Raw genomic sequence first — 20,444 nt, forward strand, 5'->3', positions numbered from 1 at the left:
TCAAGCTGCCCCCTGGTGGCTGCTATAGTTTTCTCCACACATCAGGCGACAGACCAGGCTTGGCAGTTTATTATTCACAAACCCCCTGCAGCCCCTAGGGCTCCCTTTAGCAGCACGTGTGGTGCCCTGCAAGGCAGAAAGAGAGGTGGGTCAGATAGTATCCCAGTCAGGTTGGGGGACAGGGCAGGGCCAGGCCGAGGGAACCTGGCCAGCGCTGGGGTGGGGTCGACTCACCGGCCCCCATGCCTGGGCAGCGATCACGGGCCCCACGGGGGCAGCCGGAGGGGTGACTTTTCCTTTAGGAGTTTCTGCAGTGGAGAGAGTTTGAAGAGGGGCTATTGATTTTCTGGAACCAGTGTTTTTCCCTTCTGCCCCCCATCCCATCTTCCTTCAGACCTGGGAGCCCTGGACCCCAGCTGCCTCTCCACTCACCCTGTGGCTCCCTCCCTGGCCTGAGGGTTGGAGGTGATTTCCCATGGGGCTAAGGCCACAGTCTTAATTCTTGGCAAGGGTAGAGGGCCCTGAAGTCTGGGGAGGGCCAGAGGTACCTGGAGGGGAGGAGATTAAGAAGTGTCACAGCTGAGCTGCAGTGAACTGTCATTTCATAGGCCCAGATGGTGGTAACACATGGGTGGCTGGGGCCAGGAGGAGGGAGGGACAGCCCAACAGTCTCGTCCTTGTCCATGCTGTTTTTTTCCCTAGCACCTCTGGCTCGAGTAGGAAGTTCTGTCCGTCCGTCCATTCATCCATCCTTCCATCCATCCATCCTCCCTCCCTCCCTCCATCCTTTCCACTCACCCGTCCATCCATTCATCTTTCCACCCATCCATCCATCCATCCATCCGTCCATCCATCCAACTCACAAGCATTCCCGGAGCGTCTACAGTGTGGGGCCAGGCACCCTTCTAGGCTCTGAAGAGACAGCCATGAACCAGGCAGACAAAATCTCTGTCCTCATGCCGCTGATAAATTTACCGAGCAAAAGACTTACCATGAGTAATCAATGCATGAACAAGGAACTATCCACAGAGTATTAAGTGACCTTCAGGGAACTGGAATAGGCCTGGGGGTAGTGGGGGGCGGCTGGGGAAAACCTCTTAGAAGGAGGGCGATGGAACACAAGGCTGACTGTGACAAGAATGTAGGCAGAGGTCCTGTGGTGGGTGGTGGGCTTATGGCCTGTTAGGACAGCAGTAGTCCCCTGTTGCTGAAAAGGAATTGGGGGGGATGGTAGGAGGTCAGAGAGGTGGAGACGGGTCAGGTCTCCAGGCCCTGTGAGCTGTGGAGGGTATGTTGGCTTTTTCTTGGAGCCCTGGCGGAATTAGTGGGGGCTTCTGAGAGGTCAGGGAGGGGTATGATCCAGGTTACGTAACCCAGGCTTGCTGACTTCATCGGGACCTGTGGGGCCCACGCCGGGCTGATTGCCACTCTCCACGTGGAGACAGCGAGGACGGGAGAGGTCCCCAGTGGCCAGCAAGGGGCCAGGGTCCCGCCGAATGACGATCTTGCTGCCTAGGGCTGGGTTTCTCAGACGGAGAACAGCACACGCAAACCGTACCCACATTGCCACTGGCCTCTGCCATGATGCCCATTTCACAGACAAGGGAAGAGAGGCCCACAGGAGTGGAGGACGGAGCCTGGAGTCTCGAGCCGCGGGCCTGGGATCCATTCCTGACCCTGTCATTTTGAGCCGATGGCCTCCACATCTCCGAGGCTCGGTGTCCCGTGCTTTACGGCAGGGATCACAACAGTACCCACCTCACGGGGCTGTCATGACCGTCAAAATTAATACACGAAGCACAGGGCCGGGTGCCCAGCAACTCAGACACACGTTAACACGTTAACTATGCTCATTACGGCCGTCACTTTGCTGGGAGGCAGGACCCCCGGGGGCCATCCCTCTTACAGCATGTTTTGAAGAACCAAGGGGGTAGGAGTTGACTGGAATTTGAATCAGGCAGGGTTTGGGGAGAAGAGGAGAGGGCACGCCAGGCGGAGGGCACAGCCCGGGCCAAGGTGTGCCCACGTGGCCGGAGGCGCCCCCCCTCCCCCACCCCCCCCCATTGTCCCCTGGGAGCCAGCTGAGTGCCTCCTAATGTTTCCATTTGCCTTGGGCTGCAGGTCTGGATCTGTTTTTAGCTTCCCTGGCTGGTGTCACCGCCACCCCCCTTCCTGCTGGCTCACTTGTTTGCTGCGGTCGAAATAATGTTCCCGGACTTCCTGAGCTGTTTGTTTGAAGACGCCTCTGTATTGATTGAATCTTATGTGTACTCAGCCTAACACAGATGGGCCCCTCCCCAGCAGGCCAGGGTCTCGGAAAATCCTGGGGTAGGAAGTAGGGGGTGGGGAGGAGCAAGAAGGCTGGGGCTTGCTTCGAAGATCAGCAGATAATGGTAGGGTTTTCTAAGCACCACGCCCCCTCCCCCACCCCCAACACCAGGTTCTCTTGTATCAGCCTGTGAAATTTTGACGGGTACAGTCACCTCTCTGAGCTTTTTCTCCTCTGGAAAATGAGGAGGGGAGCATTTCTTTCATTTTTTGTTTACTTCACAGGGCTGTTGGGAAGGCTCTGTTCCCTGGATTCCTTGCAAGCCTATTTACTGAGCACCTACTATGTGCCAGGCACTGTTCTAGACTCTGGAGATCCAATGGAGAAGACGAAGTCCTAACCTTCGGGAGGGTGGCAACCGGCTGACGGTGACAGAAAATTATACGCTTCTGCCAGGTGGTGGAAAGAACTGTGAAAATCAGCAGGGGGTGGGGGTGCTTTTTTTCAATAAAATGGGGGTGATCGGGGAAGGCCGCCCTGGGGAGGAGATGAGAGAGAGCAAGCCTGGGGGACAGGAGGCCCGGGCAGAGGGGACAGCTGGTGCAAAGGCCCTGGGATGAGACATGCCTGGGATGCTGGAAGGAGAACCAGAAAGCTGGCGAGGGGTGGCGTAAGGAAGTGAACGAGAGGGCACAGAGGTGGTGGGTGCCAGATCGCCCAGCACCTGGTCAGTGGGTGCCGAGGGGGAGCGCAGGACCTGGTGCCCCTGAGGGACCCCGGAGCTGAACCAGACCAGCACCTGACTCACCATTTTCAGCCGGCCTGTAGCTGGGGACACATTCAGCTGAGGGGGGGCTGAGGAAACCACCTGGGGGTGATGGAGGGTGGGGAGGGGACTGTAAGTTGCCGTTTGCTTCCTACCTACGTGTCCTTCTGCTTAGAGTCCCAGCATTCGGGCACTCTTCCAGGCTTTGGAGATACAACAGAGAATAAGGCAAGGGCCTAACGCTCAAGGGAGTTTCATCTGAAGAAAGCCAGAGCCCCAGACCCTTGGGAAAGCAAAAGTCCAGGCCCCTAGGACCCGACTCCTGTCACTAGCCCCCTCCTCCCTCAGATCCAGGATCCAGGTCGCTGGCCCTTCCTCCCTCAGATCCAGAGGTTCCAGCTCCAGCTCCTGCCTGGCCCTGCTTACCTGCCCCAGCTCCTCCTCCCCATCTTCCTGGTCACTGCCGGACCTCAGGTACTCGGCAGCGGCCGTGGCATCCTCCGGCTTCTCTTGAAATTGATGGATACTCACGGCCTCTTGGCCCTTGATCTCGGCGCGGCAGAAGGGGCACGTCTGGCTTTCAAAGTTCTGGGGGGGGGGATGGGAAGGGATATAGGGTCAGGGTCTCCCTGTCCCTAGGACCACAAGGGCCATCTTGTCCCTTAGGACCACAAGGGCCTTCCTCCCCACCAGAGGGTGTGCTGAGGACGGATGGAGGGAAACAGAGGGAGAGGAGTCAGGCAGAGAGGGGCCGGGACGTGCAGGACTGACGGGAAGGGGGGCGGGAGCCAAATGGGGTCCGGAGGGACACAGAAGCAGATAGCCCAGGGGAGCCGGGTGTTGTTGGGGTCTCAGCTGTCCACGGTGATGATGCTGTTGCCTAGGAATGCCTGAGCACTGGCCTGGGCCCATGTTAATCGTGGGGAGCCCCACAGACATCCGCCCCACCACCACCGCTGGGGCCAAACTTGTTGTGGCTCCACCGGACCCTGTGGGTCTTAGGATCATAGGACCCACCTCATCAACAACCACCAGTGAGCTCTGAAGACCAAGATCGATTACCCATAGGTCCTGGGGGGTACGCGGCCTGCCTGGGGCCACACGGTGAGGTCCCAGGTAGAGACGGAGGGAAGACACACGCACCAGGGAGGCTCTGCCTTTATTAGGGGCTGAGTGGGGGGGTGCCTTGGAATTCATGGGTTCATTCTCTATTAGTGAATTTAAGGCATTGGGGTGTGGGAAGGGAAAAGCGGGGTCACTTAAGGGGTCAGCTGGCTAGGTTTTCCCGGGTTGTCTTTCTTTCTTTCTTTCAAAACATTTTTTTCCCCAATGTTTATTTATTTATTTTGAGAGAGAGACAGACACCCAGAGCATGAGCCGGGGAGGGGCAGAGGGAGCGGGAGACACAGAATCCGAAGCAGGCTCCAGGCTCTGAGCTGTCAGCACGGAGCCCGACGCGGGGCTCCAACTCATGAACCGAGAGATCATGACCTGAGCCGAAGTCGGAGGCTTAACCAACTGAGCTACCCAGGCGCCCTTTCCCCCCACCCCCACTCCGGGTTTTCTTAAAGGGGAACTTCATGTGGGGTGGCCTGTTTCCTTATTCGGGTCATTTTGCTAGGACCTGCATCCTACAGCCCTACAGTGAGTGGGGCAATGTGTATTCAAGAATGTCCTTGAGACGCATGCCTCAGCCATCACAAGCTTGCAAACACTTCCATTACAATCACAAAGCTTCGCGTCAGGCACCTACCATACACAGGGGCCACTGCCCTCTTTCCCCAAGGGCTTGGATCCTCACCATGGCTCTTGGGAGGTGACTACTATCAGCCCGGTTCTCCCGAGAAAGAGGCTGAGGCTCAGAGAGGTGAAGCCACTGGCCCCAGGTCACCCAGCCAGGGAACAAGGAGCCCTTTCCGCTAATAAGGAAGCCAGAGAACGAAAAGCGGAGGCGAGAGATGTAGGGCAAGACGGAGACAGAGACACAGAGGCGGACAGGTGGGCTCCTGTTCATTGCTCCCAAGTGACCCTGAGCCAATCTCTGCCTCTCCCCGGGCCTCAGTTTCTCCATCTGATCCCTGAGGCGTGATCCCTCATGCTAGGGACCTCCAGCATGAAGGTGGAGGCTGGGGGTGAGGGGTGGGGGGAGACTGGGCGGGAAGGCAGGGCGGTCGGACCCACCTGCCAGGTAGCCAGGCAGCTGCCACAGAGCAGGTGTCCACATGGCTTGATTTTCACGTCCTTGTCCCTCTCGGTACAGATCTTGCAGAGCTCAAACGTGGAGTCCATGGCCCAGTACAGCTTCAGCTGCTCCTAGGAGGCCGGAAGATGGGGAGGATGGAGAGGGGTGGTGTTAGCCATGGGGATCCAAGTCAGGCCACAGGACGAAAGTCCCGAACGTCTGTGCCAGCCCCGAACCCTCCTAAGTCCAAGGCCGTGTATCCGGTGGCCTCCTACCTGTACCTGCCTATGAGACTTGTTCCCTGGGGTGGTCTCTATGCAGGGTTGCCAGACTGAGCAGCTAAAAATATAGGATGCCCTGTTATGTTTGATTTTTAGGTAAACAATGAATCTATTTTGGGGTTTAAGTATATCCCAAGGGTTCTGTGGGATATACTTATACCAAAAGATTTCCTTTGTCGTTTCTCCCTCGCCCGTGGGGTGGCTGTGAAGACTACACTGATACAGGGGCTATCGTCAGTGAAGGGTCAAGTGCATTGGCCGTTCTGACAACCTCAGCAGTATCATTTCCTGGTTGAATCCCCACAAAACCCCCCGGGGAGGGGGCAGGACGAGGTGTCTTTTCCAGAGAAGGAACAGAGGCCCAGAGAGGCCAAGTGATTTACCCCCAGGTCATGTGGCCACCGCACCAGCGCAGAAACCCACGGCCTCTGGGATTCTAGGCCTGAGTCTCTAGGGAGAGAACTGAGTTAAGGCCCTCGGGGGGCACAGTACGCAGGGACAGGGACAGGGCCGGTGGCAGGCCTGGGCCTCACCTCCGACACGTGGATGCGCTGATGGGGCTCCATCTGGCAGAGTTCAGTCAGGTCTGGGTTGTGGTTCTTCCCATCTGGGTAGAGGAAGCTGGGCGAAGGAAAGACGGGGGTACCGAGGGCCGTCTGATACTCCTCACCCCAGACATGGGCCCAGAGCCCCCCGGATGAGCATCGCTCCCAAACCCATCGTTGGCCTGGGGATCTCTTCCCTCCCCTCTCCTCAAATTGGGACTTTCCAGGGCAAGCTGTGACTCCTCAGGCCCCGGGGCAGGGCCGTGTCCCCTCAGACTCCCCAAAAAGGGCACACGAGACCTCAGTGGCTGAAGCTCTGGAAACACAAACTCAGATCAGCAAGAACCAGGAAACTGATTACATCCTAGGCTTTGACCTCCCAGAGTACCCCCCCCCCCCCCGCCACGTCCCTGTCCTCGAGTGTTCGGGCTCAAGCAGAAGACATCTTTGGGGCGCCTGGGTGGCTCAGTTGGTTAAGCATCCGACTCTTGATTTCAGCTCAGGTCATGATCCCAGGGTCATGGGTGCCTAAGTACAAGCCTGGGATGTGCCGTATAGAGAAAATATGGGTGTCAGATGAGCTTCGTTGAGACGTGAGCTCACTGTGAAAGTATCAGTTATATATATATATATATATATTAAAACATGTTTTTTAACGTTCATTTATTTTTGAGAGAGAGAAAGGGGGGGGCGAGCAGGGGAGGGGGAGAGAGAGAAGGAGACACAGAATCCGAAGCAGGCTCGGGGCACGGAGCTGTGAGCACAGAGCCCGACACGGGGCTGAAACTCATGAACTGTGAGATCATGACCCGAGCCGAAGTCGGACGCTTAACCGACTGAGCCACCCAGGCGCCCCTCAACTGTATATTTAAAAAGGTGTCTTCAGGGGTGCCTGGGTGGCGCAGTCGGTTGAGCGTCCGACTTCGGCTCAGGTCACGATCTCGCGGTCCGTGAGTTCGAGCCCCGCATCGGGCTCTGGGCTGATGGCTCAGAGCCTGGAGCCTGCTTCCGATTCTGTGTCTCCCTCTCTCTCTGCCCCTCCCCCGTTCATGCTCTGTCTCTCTCTCTGTCCCAAAAATAAATAAACGTTAAAAAAAAAAAATGTAAAAGGTGTCTTCAGACAGAGACACACAAAAAGGTTACTATTGGTTACCAATCAGGTAGCAATTGGTTGACAAAAATGTGACCAGATGGGGCGCCCTGCTGGCTCGGCAGGTACAGCACGTGAAGATCTCTGGGTCGTGAGTTCAAGCCTCACGTTGAGTGTGGAGCCTACTTAAAATTAAAAAAAGAAATGTGACCAGAATCTTGCAGGAAACCGGGCCGGTATTTCCCCCACGAGCAACGGCTCAGTATTCAATAATCTAGTGTTTACAGCGACTTTATAGAACAGAACTACCATAAACAATGAGAACGGACTGCATAGCTATCTCAGATCATATCATATCAACAGGACTAATAAGATAGCTCTGGCCAAAGGCTCAGGATGAGACTGGGGAACCTCACCTGCCTTTTTTCTCCTCCTCTCCTACCCAAGGCAGCTTCTGATCGAGGGGCTGTGGGGCAGCCAAGGTTACAGGTTGAAAACACCGGGTCTAGCTGCTTGCCCAGTGTTCTTTCTGCTTTAACCGTCTAGATTCTAGAATGGGATATGGATGTCTAGAAGCGAAAGCTGTTCAGCAGAATTCCAAGGAATAGGCCAGTGAAGCCAATTCCCCACACACTTCTCAGAGCTGCCTGGAGCCCACGTAGCAGCTTTCTCTGAACTGGAAAAGGCGCCCCTTCCTCTGGACCCTCGTCTGCCACCTACCGGAACACCACGGTATTGCAACTTTATAATGTGGGCCGTGTGAACCGCGCGCCCTCACAGCGATCTGGGGCCGCGTGCAACGGACACCGCCTTTCGAAGTGCATTCTGCCGCCACCCTCCACCTGCCAGGACGGCGACTCACAAGCCTTCCCTTTGTCCGTCCAGGAGTGTCTGGAACAGGGGCTTGTTGAGAGAAATGGTCTGCAGGATACTGCCGTCTGAGTTCACGAATCCAATGGCCCATTGTCCCAGGTGAGTGCAGCTGGGCCGGAAGATGTAGCTGGCGGGAGAGGTTGGTAAGGGGGTGAGGGTGCGATCACCGCTGCCCCATCTGGGAATTCCCATCCCCTCATTCTGCTGGGGATCCGGGTGTCCAAGTTCTCGTCCTTTATAACCTAGCTTCCTGGCCCTTTTACCTGCCTGGCTTGTCTCTGCAGGCCTGCAGACGCGCTTGAACCTCATCGTACGTGAGGAAGGCCACGTAGCCCGGGTGGTTGACCGCCAGGAGCTGCCAGTTCTTGAGGAGTGTCGGCCAAGGCTGGAGCGGGGCAGCGCTGGGGTCACGGAGGGGCCGAGCAAGGCACACCCAGTGCCTCCCGGGGTCTCGGAACCCAGCCACGTTGCTTACACCCGTCGTGGGCCTCAGGAGTTCCGTACACAGAAGACCCCAGACGCTCCCTTCCCCGGGACCCGGGAATCTGAGATCCCAGCCCCCTCTTCCCTCAGACCCATGTTCCCAACCTCTCCTTCCCCCAGCCCTGGCCTTCCCTGACCTGGAAGAGCCTGGTAAAGATGTCAAACTCGAAGATGGACACGTGGCCGCTGCAAGTGAGGTTGATGGTGGAGCGCAAGGCCAGGCCCGTGGAGCCTGATTCCACCGGGTGGCAGGTGCACAAGATGGACTCAAACTCAGCCCAGGTCAGGACACAACTGGAAGGGGGCGGGGAGCACACAGCTGAGGCCTCCAGGAACCTAGCATGGGAGGGCCTCTAGGGAGGAGGGGGCTGGGGGCTGGACCCCTGGGTCTGAGGGAGGAGGGGACTGGGGTCTGGGCCCCGTGGGTCTGAGGGAGGAGGGGGCTGGGGGCTGGACTCCAGTGTCTGAGGGAGGGTGGGCTGCGGGGACTGGGTCCCTGGGTCTGAAAGGGGAGGGGCTGGGGGCCTGAACCCCTGGGTCTGAGGGAGGAGGGGCTGGGGGCTGGACTTCTGGGTCCGAGGGAGGAGGGGCTGGGGGCCTGGACTGCTGGGTCTGAGGGAGGAGGGGCTATGGGCTTGGACCTCTGGGTCTGAGGGAGGAAGGGGCTGGGGGCAGGACTCCTGGGTCCGAGGGAGGAGGGGCTGGGGGGCGGGGCTGCCTGGACTCCTGGGTCCCCAGGCAAGGACAGGATGAGGCTCCAGGAACTACGGGGCCCCGGGAACAGGTGCTCACTCACCGGGCGCCGCAGTGCCCCCTCCAGAAGCTGTGGGCTGGGGCCTTGGCGAGCTGGTACGTGTGTCCACAGTACTTTCCACCGGGGAAGAGTGCGCTCAGTTCCGCATGCATGTAGCGGAAGATGAGGGCCAGCTTGGCCAGCTGTCGCCTGCAAGGATGGGCTCTGAGGGCCTGGGCTGGACCTCGGGGCTCGCGCTGGCACCTGTGCCTGCTGTGGGGGACTCTACCCACAGGGACCAGGCCCCCAGGCTCTGGCAGGGTGGAGTCCATCCCGAGACAGCCTATCACAGTCCTGACGCCTCCCCTCTGCGAACCGCGGTTTCCTCCTCTGGGAAGGAAAGGGAGGCGCTGCCCACCAGCCCAGCCATCCCCCGGCCTCCGGTGGGGCTGCAGGAGAAGCCCGGCCTCATCCGGCCTTGAGCCAGCTCGGCGGGATTCCTGACATCTGTCGTAGCCCACCAGCGCTGAGGGCGTTGACCGTGGTCTTGGAGCAGGTCGTGCTCGGGGGCCTTCTTGTTTTTAGCAACACGAGGGGGGGGGGGCATGTTTCCTTCTGCCAGCTGCCTCCCCGGGGTACTGGTCAGGACGTGGGGAGCAGCAAAGGGGAGCTCTGACACTAAGCTGTGTCATTTTGGGGAGGTTCCTTTTTTTCCCCCCTTAAGTCTCAGTTTCCTCAACTGTGAAACGGGCATGAGTGCGGGATAAGTACAGCCCCTGTCTTAGAGGGGAAGCTAAGAGGATTCTTCCTTATCTCATGAGCACATAAAATGCCCAGCGACACCTGGCATACAGTTGGCACTCAGTACGTGTTAATCATTATTAGTTTGTATTATTTTATTCTTTTTATTTATTTTTTAAATATATGAGATTTAATGTCAAATTGGTTTCCATACAGAGTTTGTATTATTTTAAATGTATATTTAATTTTGAGAAAGGGAGAGCATGAGCAGTGGGGGGGGAGGGGGGGCCGGAGAGAGCCGGGGACAGAGGATCCGAAGCGGGCTCTCGGCTGTCAGCACAGCGATGCGGGGCTTGAACTCAAGAACCATGAGATCATGACCTGGGCTGAAGTTGGCTGTTTAACCGACTGAGCCCCCCAGGCGCCCCCAGGCGTGAATGTCTTAAGAGCCAATTCTGCACGCCAGAATAATTGTAACTGTGCCTTGGCATTTTCATTTGAAACACAGATGATGTTGTTATGAAGGGCATTCTTTTTATCACTTCCTTATAACAGTTTGGGTATTATAGTGACCTTTAAAAAATGATGGGTAGGTAAGTAGCGTGGCCTACACATTTCATTTCAGGATGAATCTAAGGAGACATTACGAAGTTTTTACCGGACATGGTTGAGAGCTTCCTGGTCCACACCTTGTTTTGTTCTGGGCTCTAGACCCCAAGCCTCGGCTACTCCTGACACTCAGGAGCCCCTTCCCCAGAGTTTAGAGGAGGGGGCTACAGACAAGCCCTAAGTCCTGAGCTAGCTGTTCTCAAGAACCAAGACGGGGGGGGGGGGGCAGGAGGCGGGGCTGTGTGTGTCCCCCTAGGCAAGGGCGGTGATGGGGATGTCAGTCCACCCCCTCCTCCTGCAAGAAGCTCCCTGGGGTCCCCGCATTCTCAGGATGTGTGTCTAGGCCTCTGGGAGAGTCGGGCAATTTGAAGAGGGCTGCTGGGTGGCCAAGAAAGAGGGGACATGGGGGGGTGGGGTTAAAGGCATAGGTGCCCAAAGAAAGAAAAACCTGGCTGGCTCAGTTTTCCAGGTTCCCCCAGGGAAGGGGGTTCTGACCTGGACTTCTGGGTCTGAGGGGGAAGGGACTGGGGGCTCTGGACCTCTGGGTCTGAGGGAGGAGGGGGCTGGGGGCTAGATTCCTGGGTCTGAGGGAGGAGGGGCTGGGGCAGGAATCCTGGGACTCAGGGAGGAGGAGCTGGGCGTCTGGACCCCTGGGTCTGAAGGAGGCCGGCGCTGGGGGCCCGGACTCGCGACCCCACCTTTTTCCTGGGGCAGGAGCCGCGGCTCACCTGAGTCCGGAGCCCTCCCGGAAGAGCTCGTCATTGGCACTCCTCCGACCCTGGGGTGCCAGCAGTGCCGCCACCTGCCTGCTCTTGGCCTCCAGGTTGTTAAGGTAGACGACGAGGAAGTCCCGCGCACCGCCGGGACCCTCGGGGCCGCCTCCGTCGGCCGCCCGCCGGGCGTGGGCCACCTCGCGCAGCAGCTGCGCGGTGCGGGGCAGCAGGTCCCGCATCGAGGGGGGACTGGAGGCAAGCCGGGGGTCCCCGAGGTGCTCTTCCAGGCGTTCCAGCAGCCTCACCGCCCGGCCGAGCGCGCGGGCCTCTTCCCGCTGCCGCCCCCAGGGGGCTGCCACCGCGGCCATGGGTCCCAGGGCGTCCTGGGAGGTAGGCGTGCGGCTGGGAGAGGTGCGGCCGGGCCCAGCCCAGGGTGGGGGCGGGGGCGGGCGCCAAAGGTGAGGGGGCGGGCCCAGCCCAGGGTGGGGGCGGGGCCGGGCGCCAAAGGTGAGGGGGCGGGCCCAGCCCAGGGTGGGGGCGGGGTCGGGCGCCAAAGGTGAGGGGGCGGGCCCTGGAGAACCGGGGAGGGGACCGCAGATACCGGTGTCTCCCAAGGGGGCGGAGCCTGGGGGATCTGGCCCCTGGGTTCCTAGAGATGGGGTTCCAAGTCTGCTCCCCCCGGGGCGCCTGGGTGGCTTGATCGGTTGGGCCTCCGACTTCCGCTCGGGTCATGATCTCACAGCTCGTGGGTTCGAGCCCCGAGTCGGGCCCTGTGCTGACAGCTCGGAGCCTGGAGCCTGCTTCGGATTCTGTGTCTCCCTGTCTCTCTGCTCCTCCCCTGCTCTCTCTCTCTCTCTCACACACGCACACACTCTCTCTCTCTCAAAAATAGATAAACATTAGAAAAAAAAAAAAAAGAAAGAAAGAAAGGCTGTTCCCCTAAAGAGACCTGGATGGGGTGGCTTCGGCGGGGTGGGGCGGAAACGAGAAGAGACTCTTCGATGGGCAGGAAGTGCAGGTACGATGCCTGGCCCGCTTCTGGGACCGGTTGGAGGCTGAAGTCTCCAGGTTGCTTTGGAGGAAGGGTTCGGAGAGACCCGAGACTTTTGTGGGGGTGGGGGTAGGGCTGGGGGCTTAGTTATCCAAACTCTGCGGGGAGGTGAGTCCGGGAGGGAGCCCTCCTGAGTCTCTTGGATCCAGGTTTGGATCTTTGGCTGTGGCATAGGATTAGGAGCACTGAACTTTCTGGGAGGAAAGGTCAGGGAGATAGTTCGATGCCTTTGTCCCCGACAGGCAAAGCATACATTACCAGGTCCCTTGGTCCCCTGGGAGCAGGAGCTGGGTGCCTGAGGGAGCAGGAATTGGGCAACATCATTCCTGCGGCCCCACGTGAGGGGCCAGCGGGAAATCAGGCTAGAGTTGAGACACCCAGACTTCCAGAGGAGGTAGGCCCCTGGGTCCTCCAGGGGATCAGGTGGGAGGGTGGAGTTCAAGGGTGCGGGGATCCAGGTGCGTCTGGCAGGCTCGTGGCTGGAGGAGCGTGGTTTTGTCCCCAACCTGCAGCATCAGCTCTCCTCTGACTGTGCGCTGGGACCGCCACCCCGGGGGCGCCCAGGGCCGGGCCATCCCTGAGCCCCAGGCATCCCTTTGAGGTGGGGGAAGGGAAAGGGGGTTTAGGATGAGAACGGACCCTCTCCTTCCAACACCCTTTCCTACTCAGCTCACATCCCCTCCTAGAACCCGATAATTCTTCGCTTAACGGGATCCTCGATGGTGGTATCTCTCCACCCTGGCAGAGACCCGGTCTTTACAGCAAAGATGGTGGGTCTGCCTTCCAGCTCCTTGCGTTTCTGCCCTCTGCGCCTGTTTCCTCTTCCAGCAATAGGATGAGAAGCCTCTGGCCTGGCAAGAATTCAGATTTTTGACGATGCTAAGTGTCGATGAGGAGCTGACGGAAGTGTAAGTGGACAAATTAGTTGCACTAATTAGTTGGAGGGAGCATTTGTGTAACACCCATCAGACCTTGGACAGGGCACGTCCATTGCCGTCTACACCTGCTAGGGCTGGGGCTCCTAAACACATTTGCTTATATCGGGACATTACATACACCTGCCAAAGGAAAAAAAAAAAACAAAACCCAGTTTCACACGGTAATCCTTACCCTGACTATGTGCATGCGTTACAATAGCTTCTGTTCTGTTTAATTCCATTTCATTAAGGGGAAAATTGTGTCTACAACCCACTAAATTGGTTTCGCAACCCACTAATGGATCTTGTTGGGCAGTTTGAAAAATCCTGCCCTGAGAAACTCCAAGAGACGTGTTCAGGGATGTTAATTGCAGCCTTGTCGGAAATGGAGAAAACTGGAAACAAGGTAAGTCCATCACCAGGAGGGATGAATAAATTGTGATGTACTCTCACAAAGGCCTCCCACACAGAAGTTCAAATGAATGAACTGAATGCACATGTCAATAGTGTGAGTCATAAAAACAGACTGATGAGAGTACTGGGTTGAAGAATGCGCCCCACCCCCAAACTCAAGTCCCTTCGAAACTTATTTAGAAATGGAATGTGACCTTATTTAGAAATGGAGTGTTTGTGGATGTCATCAAGTTAAGATGAGGTCACACGATTAGGGTGGGCCGTAAATCCAACGTGATTGGAAATTTGGACACAGACACAGGTACCTACACGGAAGAAAACCGCATGATGTCAGAGGCAGAGATTGGAGCCAAGGAATGTGAGGAATTGTTGGCAGACACCTGAAGGTAGGAAGAGGCAAGGAAAGATCTTCCTCTAGAGCCTTCAAAGAGAGTATAGCCCTGCCAACATCTTGGTTTGGAGTTTCTACTTTCCAGAATTGGGAGAAAATAAATTTCTGGTTTATTTTTAATTTTACGTTTACTTATTTTTGAGAGACACAGCATGAGCAGGGAGGGGCAGAGAGAGAGGGAGACACAGAATCCGAAGCAGGCTCCAGGTTCTGAGGCGTCAGCACAGAGCCCGACACGGGGCTCGAACCCGCGAACCGTGAGATCCTGCCCTGACGTTGGATGCTTAACAGACTGAGCCACCACCCAGGTGCCCTAAATTTCTGTTGCTTTAAGCCACTCCATTTGTGGTCCTTTGTTACAGCATCCCTAGGAAACCAATACAATGAGTAAAAACAAACAAATCCCAGAAAAACAAGCAAGCAAACAAATAAACAAACAAACGAGAAAACACAAGTACAGAAGGATTACAGCACAGTGTCATTTATACCAGGCTTGAAAACATGCAAAACTGGTGCTATATATTATTTGAGGATACATCTGTATCAATGTGATAATAGTACGAAAACATGAAATGTAGGGTGAGGCAAAGGGAAAGCGTGGACTCTGAGAAGGACGTCATGTCATTAACGCTTTAATTTGAAAAATCTGGATCCGCTACGGCAAAGTGGCTAAGAGTGCATCTAGCCACATAGTGGATACAAAAACAGTGAATGATAGGGAAAGATCCGCAAGGTCATTATCAGTCAGATGAAAATCAAAACTACAGTGAGATACCACTTCACACCTACTAGGGTGGCTGTCCTGGAAAAGACAGGCAGTAAGTGTTGGAAAAGCTGTAGAGGCATTGGAACCCTCATACACTGCTGGTGGGAATGTAAAAACGGGGCAGCTGCTTTGGAAAACAATTCGGCGTGTCCTCAAAATAGAGGACACAAAGAGAGTTTCTCGACGGCAACATAGAGTTACCGTATGACCCAGCAATCCCACTCCTATGCATATATATTCCAGAGAACTGAAAACATGCATCCACGCAGATATTTGTGGAAACAACCTAAATGCCCATCAACTGGCAGGTGGGTCAATTAAAAGCAGGGTACCTGTGCAGTGGAAGATTGTTTGGCCATTAAAGGAACAAAGTACCAGGGCTCCTGGGTGGCTCAGTTGGTTGAGTGTCTGACTCTTGATTTCTGCTGAGGTCATGATCTCACGGTTCATCAGATGGAGTCACATGTCAGGCTGAGGGCTGACAGAGCAGAGCCTGCTTGGGATTCTCTCTCTCTGTCCCGCCCCCTCTCATGCTTGCTTTTGCGCTCTCTCTGTCTCTCAAAATAAATAAACAACAACAACAAGGAATGAAATACTGATACATGCTACATTATGCCAAGTGAAAGAAGCCAGTCACAAAATGCCATATACTGAAGGATTAAATTTATATAAAATGTTCGGAAGAGGAAAACCTGTAGAGACAGAAAGTATATTAGGGGTTGCCTGGGGCTGAAGGGGGTTGGGAAGAAATAGGGAGTGACTAGTAGTGGGTATGGAGTTTCTTTTGGGGGTGAAGACAGGTTTTTTTTTTTTTAATTTTTTAACGTTTATTTATTTATTTTTTGAGACAGGGAGAGACAGCATGAACGGGGGAGGGTCAGAGAGAGAGGGAGACACAGAATCTGAAACAGGCTCCAGGCTCTGAGCTGTCAGCACAGAGCCTGATGCGGGGCTTGAACTCACGGACCGCGAGATCATGACCTGAGCCGAAGTCGGATGCTTAACCGACTGAGCCACCCAGGCGCCCCAAGACAGGTTTTTAAATTGATTGTAATGATGATCGCACAGCTCTTTGAATTTACTAAAACCATTGAATTGTACCCTTTAAATAGCTGAGTTGCATGGTGTATACATTATACCTCAATAAAGCTGTTTTATTTTTTTTAATTAAAAAAAATTTTTTTTAACGTTTATTTATTTTTGAGACAGAGACAGAGCATGAACGGGGGAGGGGCAGAGAGAGAGAGGGAGACACAGAATCGGAAGCAGGCTTCAGGCTCTGAGCCATCAGCCCAGAGCCCGACGCGGGGCTCGAACTCACAGACCGTGAGATCGTGACCTGAGCTGAGGTTGGAGGCTTAACAGACTGAGCCACCCAGGTGCCCCTAAAGCTGTTTAATTTTAAAAGTTTATTTATTTTGAGAGAGAGAGAGAGAGGGAGAGTGAGCAGGAGAGGGGCAAGAGGAGAGGAGAGAGAGATCTCAAGCAGGCTCCATGCTGTCAGAGCAGAGCCCAGCTCAGGGTTCAGTCCCACCAACTGGGAGATCATGACCTGAGCTGAAATCCAGAGTCAGTAGCCGCTAAACCAACAGAGCCACCCAGGTGCCCCTCAATAAAGCTTTTTAAAAAGTGGAGGCCAGGGGCGACTGGGTGGCTCAGTCGGTTAAGCGGCTGACTTCGGCTCAGGTCATGATCTCGCGGTCCGTGAGTTCGAGCCCCGCGTCGGGCTCTGTGCTGACAGCTCAGAGCCTGGAGCCTGTTTCAGATTCTGTGTCTCCCTCTCTCTGACCCTCCCCCATTCATGCTCTGTCTCTCTCTGTCTCAAAAATAAAGAAACGTTAAAAAAAAAAAATTAAAAAAAAAAAGTGGAGGCCAGAGGCGCCTGGGTGGCTCACCAGTCTGTTAAGGCGTCTGACTCTTGATCTCAGGTCTTGAGCTCACAGTTGTGAGTTGACACGCCCAGTGGGGGAGCCTACTTAAAAAATATATAATTATATAATAATAATATATAAGAAAAAATAAAAAGCGGAGGCCAGATCCTAGAGTAGCCACAAGAGGGCGCTCCAAGTACAGACGTAACGCCTCCCTAGGGAACAAGTTTCTCAGGCCACGCCCCAGACTCTGGCCACGCCTCCGACTCCCTGGCCACGCCCCAAGGCTCTGACCACACTTCAGGCTGCTGCCTGCCCCTCATCGCAGCCAGGCCTCTGAGGCTGGCCACGCCCCTTAGTCACACCCGAAGGCCCCGGTCACACCCCAAGGCCGCGTCTGAAGCAGCAAATTCACCGTCCCAACTCCCCAAACTCTGACCACAGATGCAGGCACAGACTTAGATACTCTAGAAACGCAGAGCCTGAAACCTTCAACTTTTAAACCATGACTTTTTATTGTGCAATCACTTTTTTTCTCTTTTGAAATCGTTTTAAACTGGCAGGAAAGTCGCAAGAATAGGACAGAGACTTGTTGCGTACCCCTCACCCAGAGTCACCAGTCGTTAACAGTGGCTAGTGGGCTCCATCATGGGCTGTCTCTGCTTTTCTCCCCTCGGAACTGTTGGAGAGTAGGTTTCAGGCGTTATGTCCTTTGCCCTAAACGCTTGTGTTTCCACACATGAGGTTATTCCCCGACACAGTCACAGTGCAGTTATCAAAATCAGGACACTTGCCAGTGGAGTGCATCGTCTCAGAAGGCGCAGGATATGGGTCATTCCGTTCCTGATGATGGTGAGTCTCAGAACCCTGGACTCCTAGGCTCACCAAGTCAGCCCCCCCCACCCCCTCCCGCTCTCTGGGCCTCAGTTTCCCTTTCCGTAAAATGGCAGTTTGGCTTCCACGAGGGTCTGCAAACACATCTAACCAGTAGATGTGTCCGGGTTTGTTTGCATGCTCCTAAAATTGTTTTTTGGGAACGGCACCAACATTTAGGATTTGGCAGATTTCATGCATGTGTCTGGAAGAGATGTTCCATGACTGAGGGTCTGGATTTACCCAGGGTGGTGATAGCAAGTGAAACTTTGCAGCAGGGGTCGGGGTCTCCGAGAAATGCACTTGAAAATAGGACCTTTGGCTTCAGAATGTTAGGACTGTCACAGACGAGGCGAGCAGCCTTGGTGGTAGTGGTTGAGGGATGTGGGCTTAGTTCTGTGAGGTCTGGGGGGGCTGGAGACCCTATATATGGGCCTTCTCCCCCCTCCTGGGAGTCTGCCCTTCTCCAGGGGAAAGGGGGATGGGGGTGTAAGGGGGATGGGGGTGTAAGGGCACGCGCCCAGTCCCAAGGTTAGGAGGCTGAGAGGGGATTTCCACGTGTGGAGAAGCCAGATCCTTTGCTTTAGAGAAGTAACTTACCAAGGTCAATGCCCGGTTCAGCTCTTGAACCTGGGGCGAGTTTCTCACACATGAAGAGGCACATCACCCACAGCCTGGACTCACAAGTTCAAGGAGATTCCCGACACGCACTCTAGGCTGATATTGGGCCAGGCCCTGTACTACACGTCTGGCGCCTGGCGCCCACACTCTCATTAAGTCCTGATCAACTCCTCAACCCCGAGAGGCGCATGTTAATCCCATTTGGCCAACGAGGATACTGAGGCTCAGGACGGTAAACTCATTTCACCTACGGTCGCGTTAGCCACTTGGTAGCAGAGCCCTGGCGTGACAGATACACTTGCTGCCCCTTGATGACTGTTCTCCCGTCTTCCTTTTGTAACAGAACCTCAGAATTTTAGCTGACCAGAAAAAAAAGACATTTCCTGGTCTCCCTTGTGGGCCCATGACCAAATTCTAGGCAATAGAATGTGATATGTAAAACTTCTGGGTTGACTTTCTTTTTTTTTTCTTCTCAATGGTTGGAATGCGGATGTGATGGTGGGAGCTGGAGCAGCCATCTTGGGCCACGGGGTGGAAGTGCGAGGGGAAGGCAGCAAGCAGCAAGGTAGGAGTCTGGGTCTCTGACATTTTCAAGCTACTATTCTAGCCCTGGGTGTTCACTGGACCTTTACGTGAGAGAAACACAGACTTCCATCCTAGTTAAGCTGCTATGTATTTTTATTAAAAATATTTTTAAGTTTATTTATTTTGAGAGAGAGAGAGAGAGGGAGAGAAAGTGTGGGAGGGGCAGAGAGAGAGAGAGAGAGGGAGAGAGAGAATCCCAAGCAGGCTCCACATTGTCAGCCAAGCCCCCCACGAGGGGCTCGATGTCACAAACTGTGAGATCAGGACCTGAGCTGCAATCAATAGTCAGAGGCTTAAACGACTGGGCCACCCAGGTGCCCGTAGCCACTATCTATTTTTAGGTTTTGTTAGAAAAGCTGAGTAAAAAGTGTAGCTAATACACGCATCTAGGCTAGGACCTCGTTATCAAGATAAAGAATAGGCCTCTCCTCCTCCGCCTGGCCTCCCTCAAAACCAATTCCCAGATGCTGACCACACCAATTCCCGTTTATCAACTTCTCTCTCAGCACCACACGCAACTCATTCGTGTCTATGACCCCCCACGACAAACTGGCAAGGCGGACGCTATTATTACGTCCCCTTTCTGCAGATGAGGAAACTGAGGCGCAGGGCCCTGAAGTCCCCTGATTGAGGTCGCACAGCGAGGAGGCGGGAGGGCACGACTCGAGCTCAGTTCTGACTCCGGGGCCTGTGCTGTCTCACTCGCACCCCTGCTTGTCATCCTTTCCAGCAGCACGCGACGTGTGCAGGGGCGCGCACGGTCCCACGTGCAGTTAAAAACAGACACGGGGCGCCTGGCGGACTCGGTTGAGCGTCTGATTTCAGCGTGGGTCGTGATGTCACGGCTGGGGAGTTCGCGCCCCGCATCGGGCTCTCCGCTGTCAACGCAGAGACCGCTTCGGATTCTCTGTCCCCCCACCCCCCTCTCTGCCCCTCCTCTGCTCTCTCTCTCAAAAGTAAACAAACCTTAAATTAAAAGAAAATAATAGATGCTACCGTGCACGACCTTCCTGCACGGCAAGGGGGCCCAGTGATTAGGAGCATGGGCTTTGGAGGCGGCAGACCGGGGCTTGGGCAGATTTGCTCTCTCTGAGTCTTAGTTTTCCCGTCTGGAGTATGGGTGCTGTCATGGCCAGTAAAGGGCTGCTGATATTTTCGTTTCTATTCATACCTTCCAACCGGTCCCACAGGGTGACACGGGGCCCGACGCAGGCACAAAGAATCGCGGGGAACCATAACGTAGGTGGGGGGGAGTGGGGTGGCAGAGGCTCACTCATTCTGCCCCCTCACTTCTCAAGGGTCTGCCCCCTGCCCCGCAGTGTGCTGGCTGCCCTGGGAAGGGCGGCCGCAGGGAAGGAGCCCCCTGCTGGAGAGACAGTCATTGTACAAGGCCTTACACGTGTGATGGGATTATCACATGAGAAGTTCTCACACACAGCTGCCGGCAGGGCTCAAGGTCACCCTCTGTAGTGGCTTGCATGGTGGCCAACCCCCCCCCCCCCCCCCGCCAAGGCCCTCATAAAAATATGTCCCCATCCTAGCCCCTGGAACTCATGAGTATGACCTTACTTGGCAAACAGATCTTTGCAGATATAATTAAGGCAAGGTTCTTGAGATGAGACCATCTTGGATTACCTAGGGGGGCCCTAAACCCATTGTCAAGGATCCTT

At 55.3% G+C, this 20,444-nt stretch overlaps 1 protein-coding gene across 1 annotated transcript; it reads right to left on the bottom strand.

Moving 5' to 3' along the window:
- Positions 1-51: 51 nt before the first annotated feature.
- On the bottom strand, positions 52-11,653 carry CBLC (Cbl proto-oncogene C). The gene is made up of 12 exons (XM_047079158.1): positions 11,301-11,653; positions 9,286-9,432; positions 8,627-8,783; positions 8,270-8,391; positions 7,996-8,133; positions 6,032-6,119; positions 5,217-5,348; positions 3,462-3,623; positions 3,078-3,137; positions 433-548; positions 235-308; positions 52-126 (listed from the first exon to the last, which is right to left on the bottom strand). Exons 1-11 carry the CDS (start codon positions 11,651-11,653, stop codon positions 299-301), a joined length of 1,485 nt encoding a protein of 494 aa, XP_046935114.1. The 3' UTR covers positions 52-126; positions 235-298.
- Positions 11,654-20,444: the final 8,791 nt, after the last annotated feature.

This window comes from Lynx rufus, unplaced genomic scaffold, assembly GCF_022079265.1.
Source record: "Lynx rufus isolate CCGP_SWC_20201006 ecotype Redwood Valley unplaced genomic scaffold, mLynRuf1.p SCAF_16, whole genome shotgun sequence".
NCBI lineage: Eukaryota > Metazoa > Chordata > Mammalia > Carnivora > Felidae > Lynx > Lynx rufus.

Coding starts and splice junctions, on each gene's coding strand:
- CBLC (XM_047079158.1), bottom strand. CDS start 11,653: ATGGCCGCGGTGGCAGCCCCCTGGGGGCGGCAGCGGGAAGAGGCCCGC. Junction 9,433..11,300: donor CGGGAGGGCTCCGGACTCAG/GTGAGCCGCGGC, acceptor CCATCCTTGCAG/GCGACAGCTGGCCAAGCTGG. Junction 8,134..8,269: donor TGCAGAGACAAGCCAGGCAG/GTAAAAGGGCCA, acceptor CTCTCCCGCCAG/CTACATCTTCCGGCCCAGCT.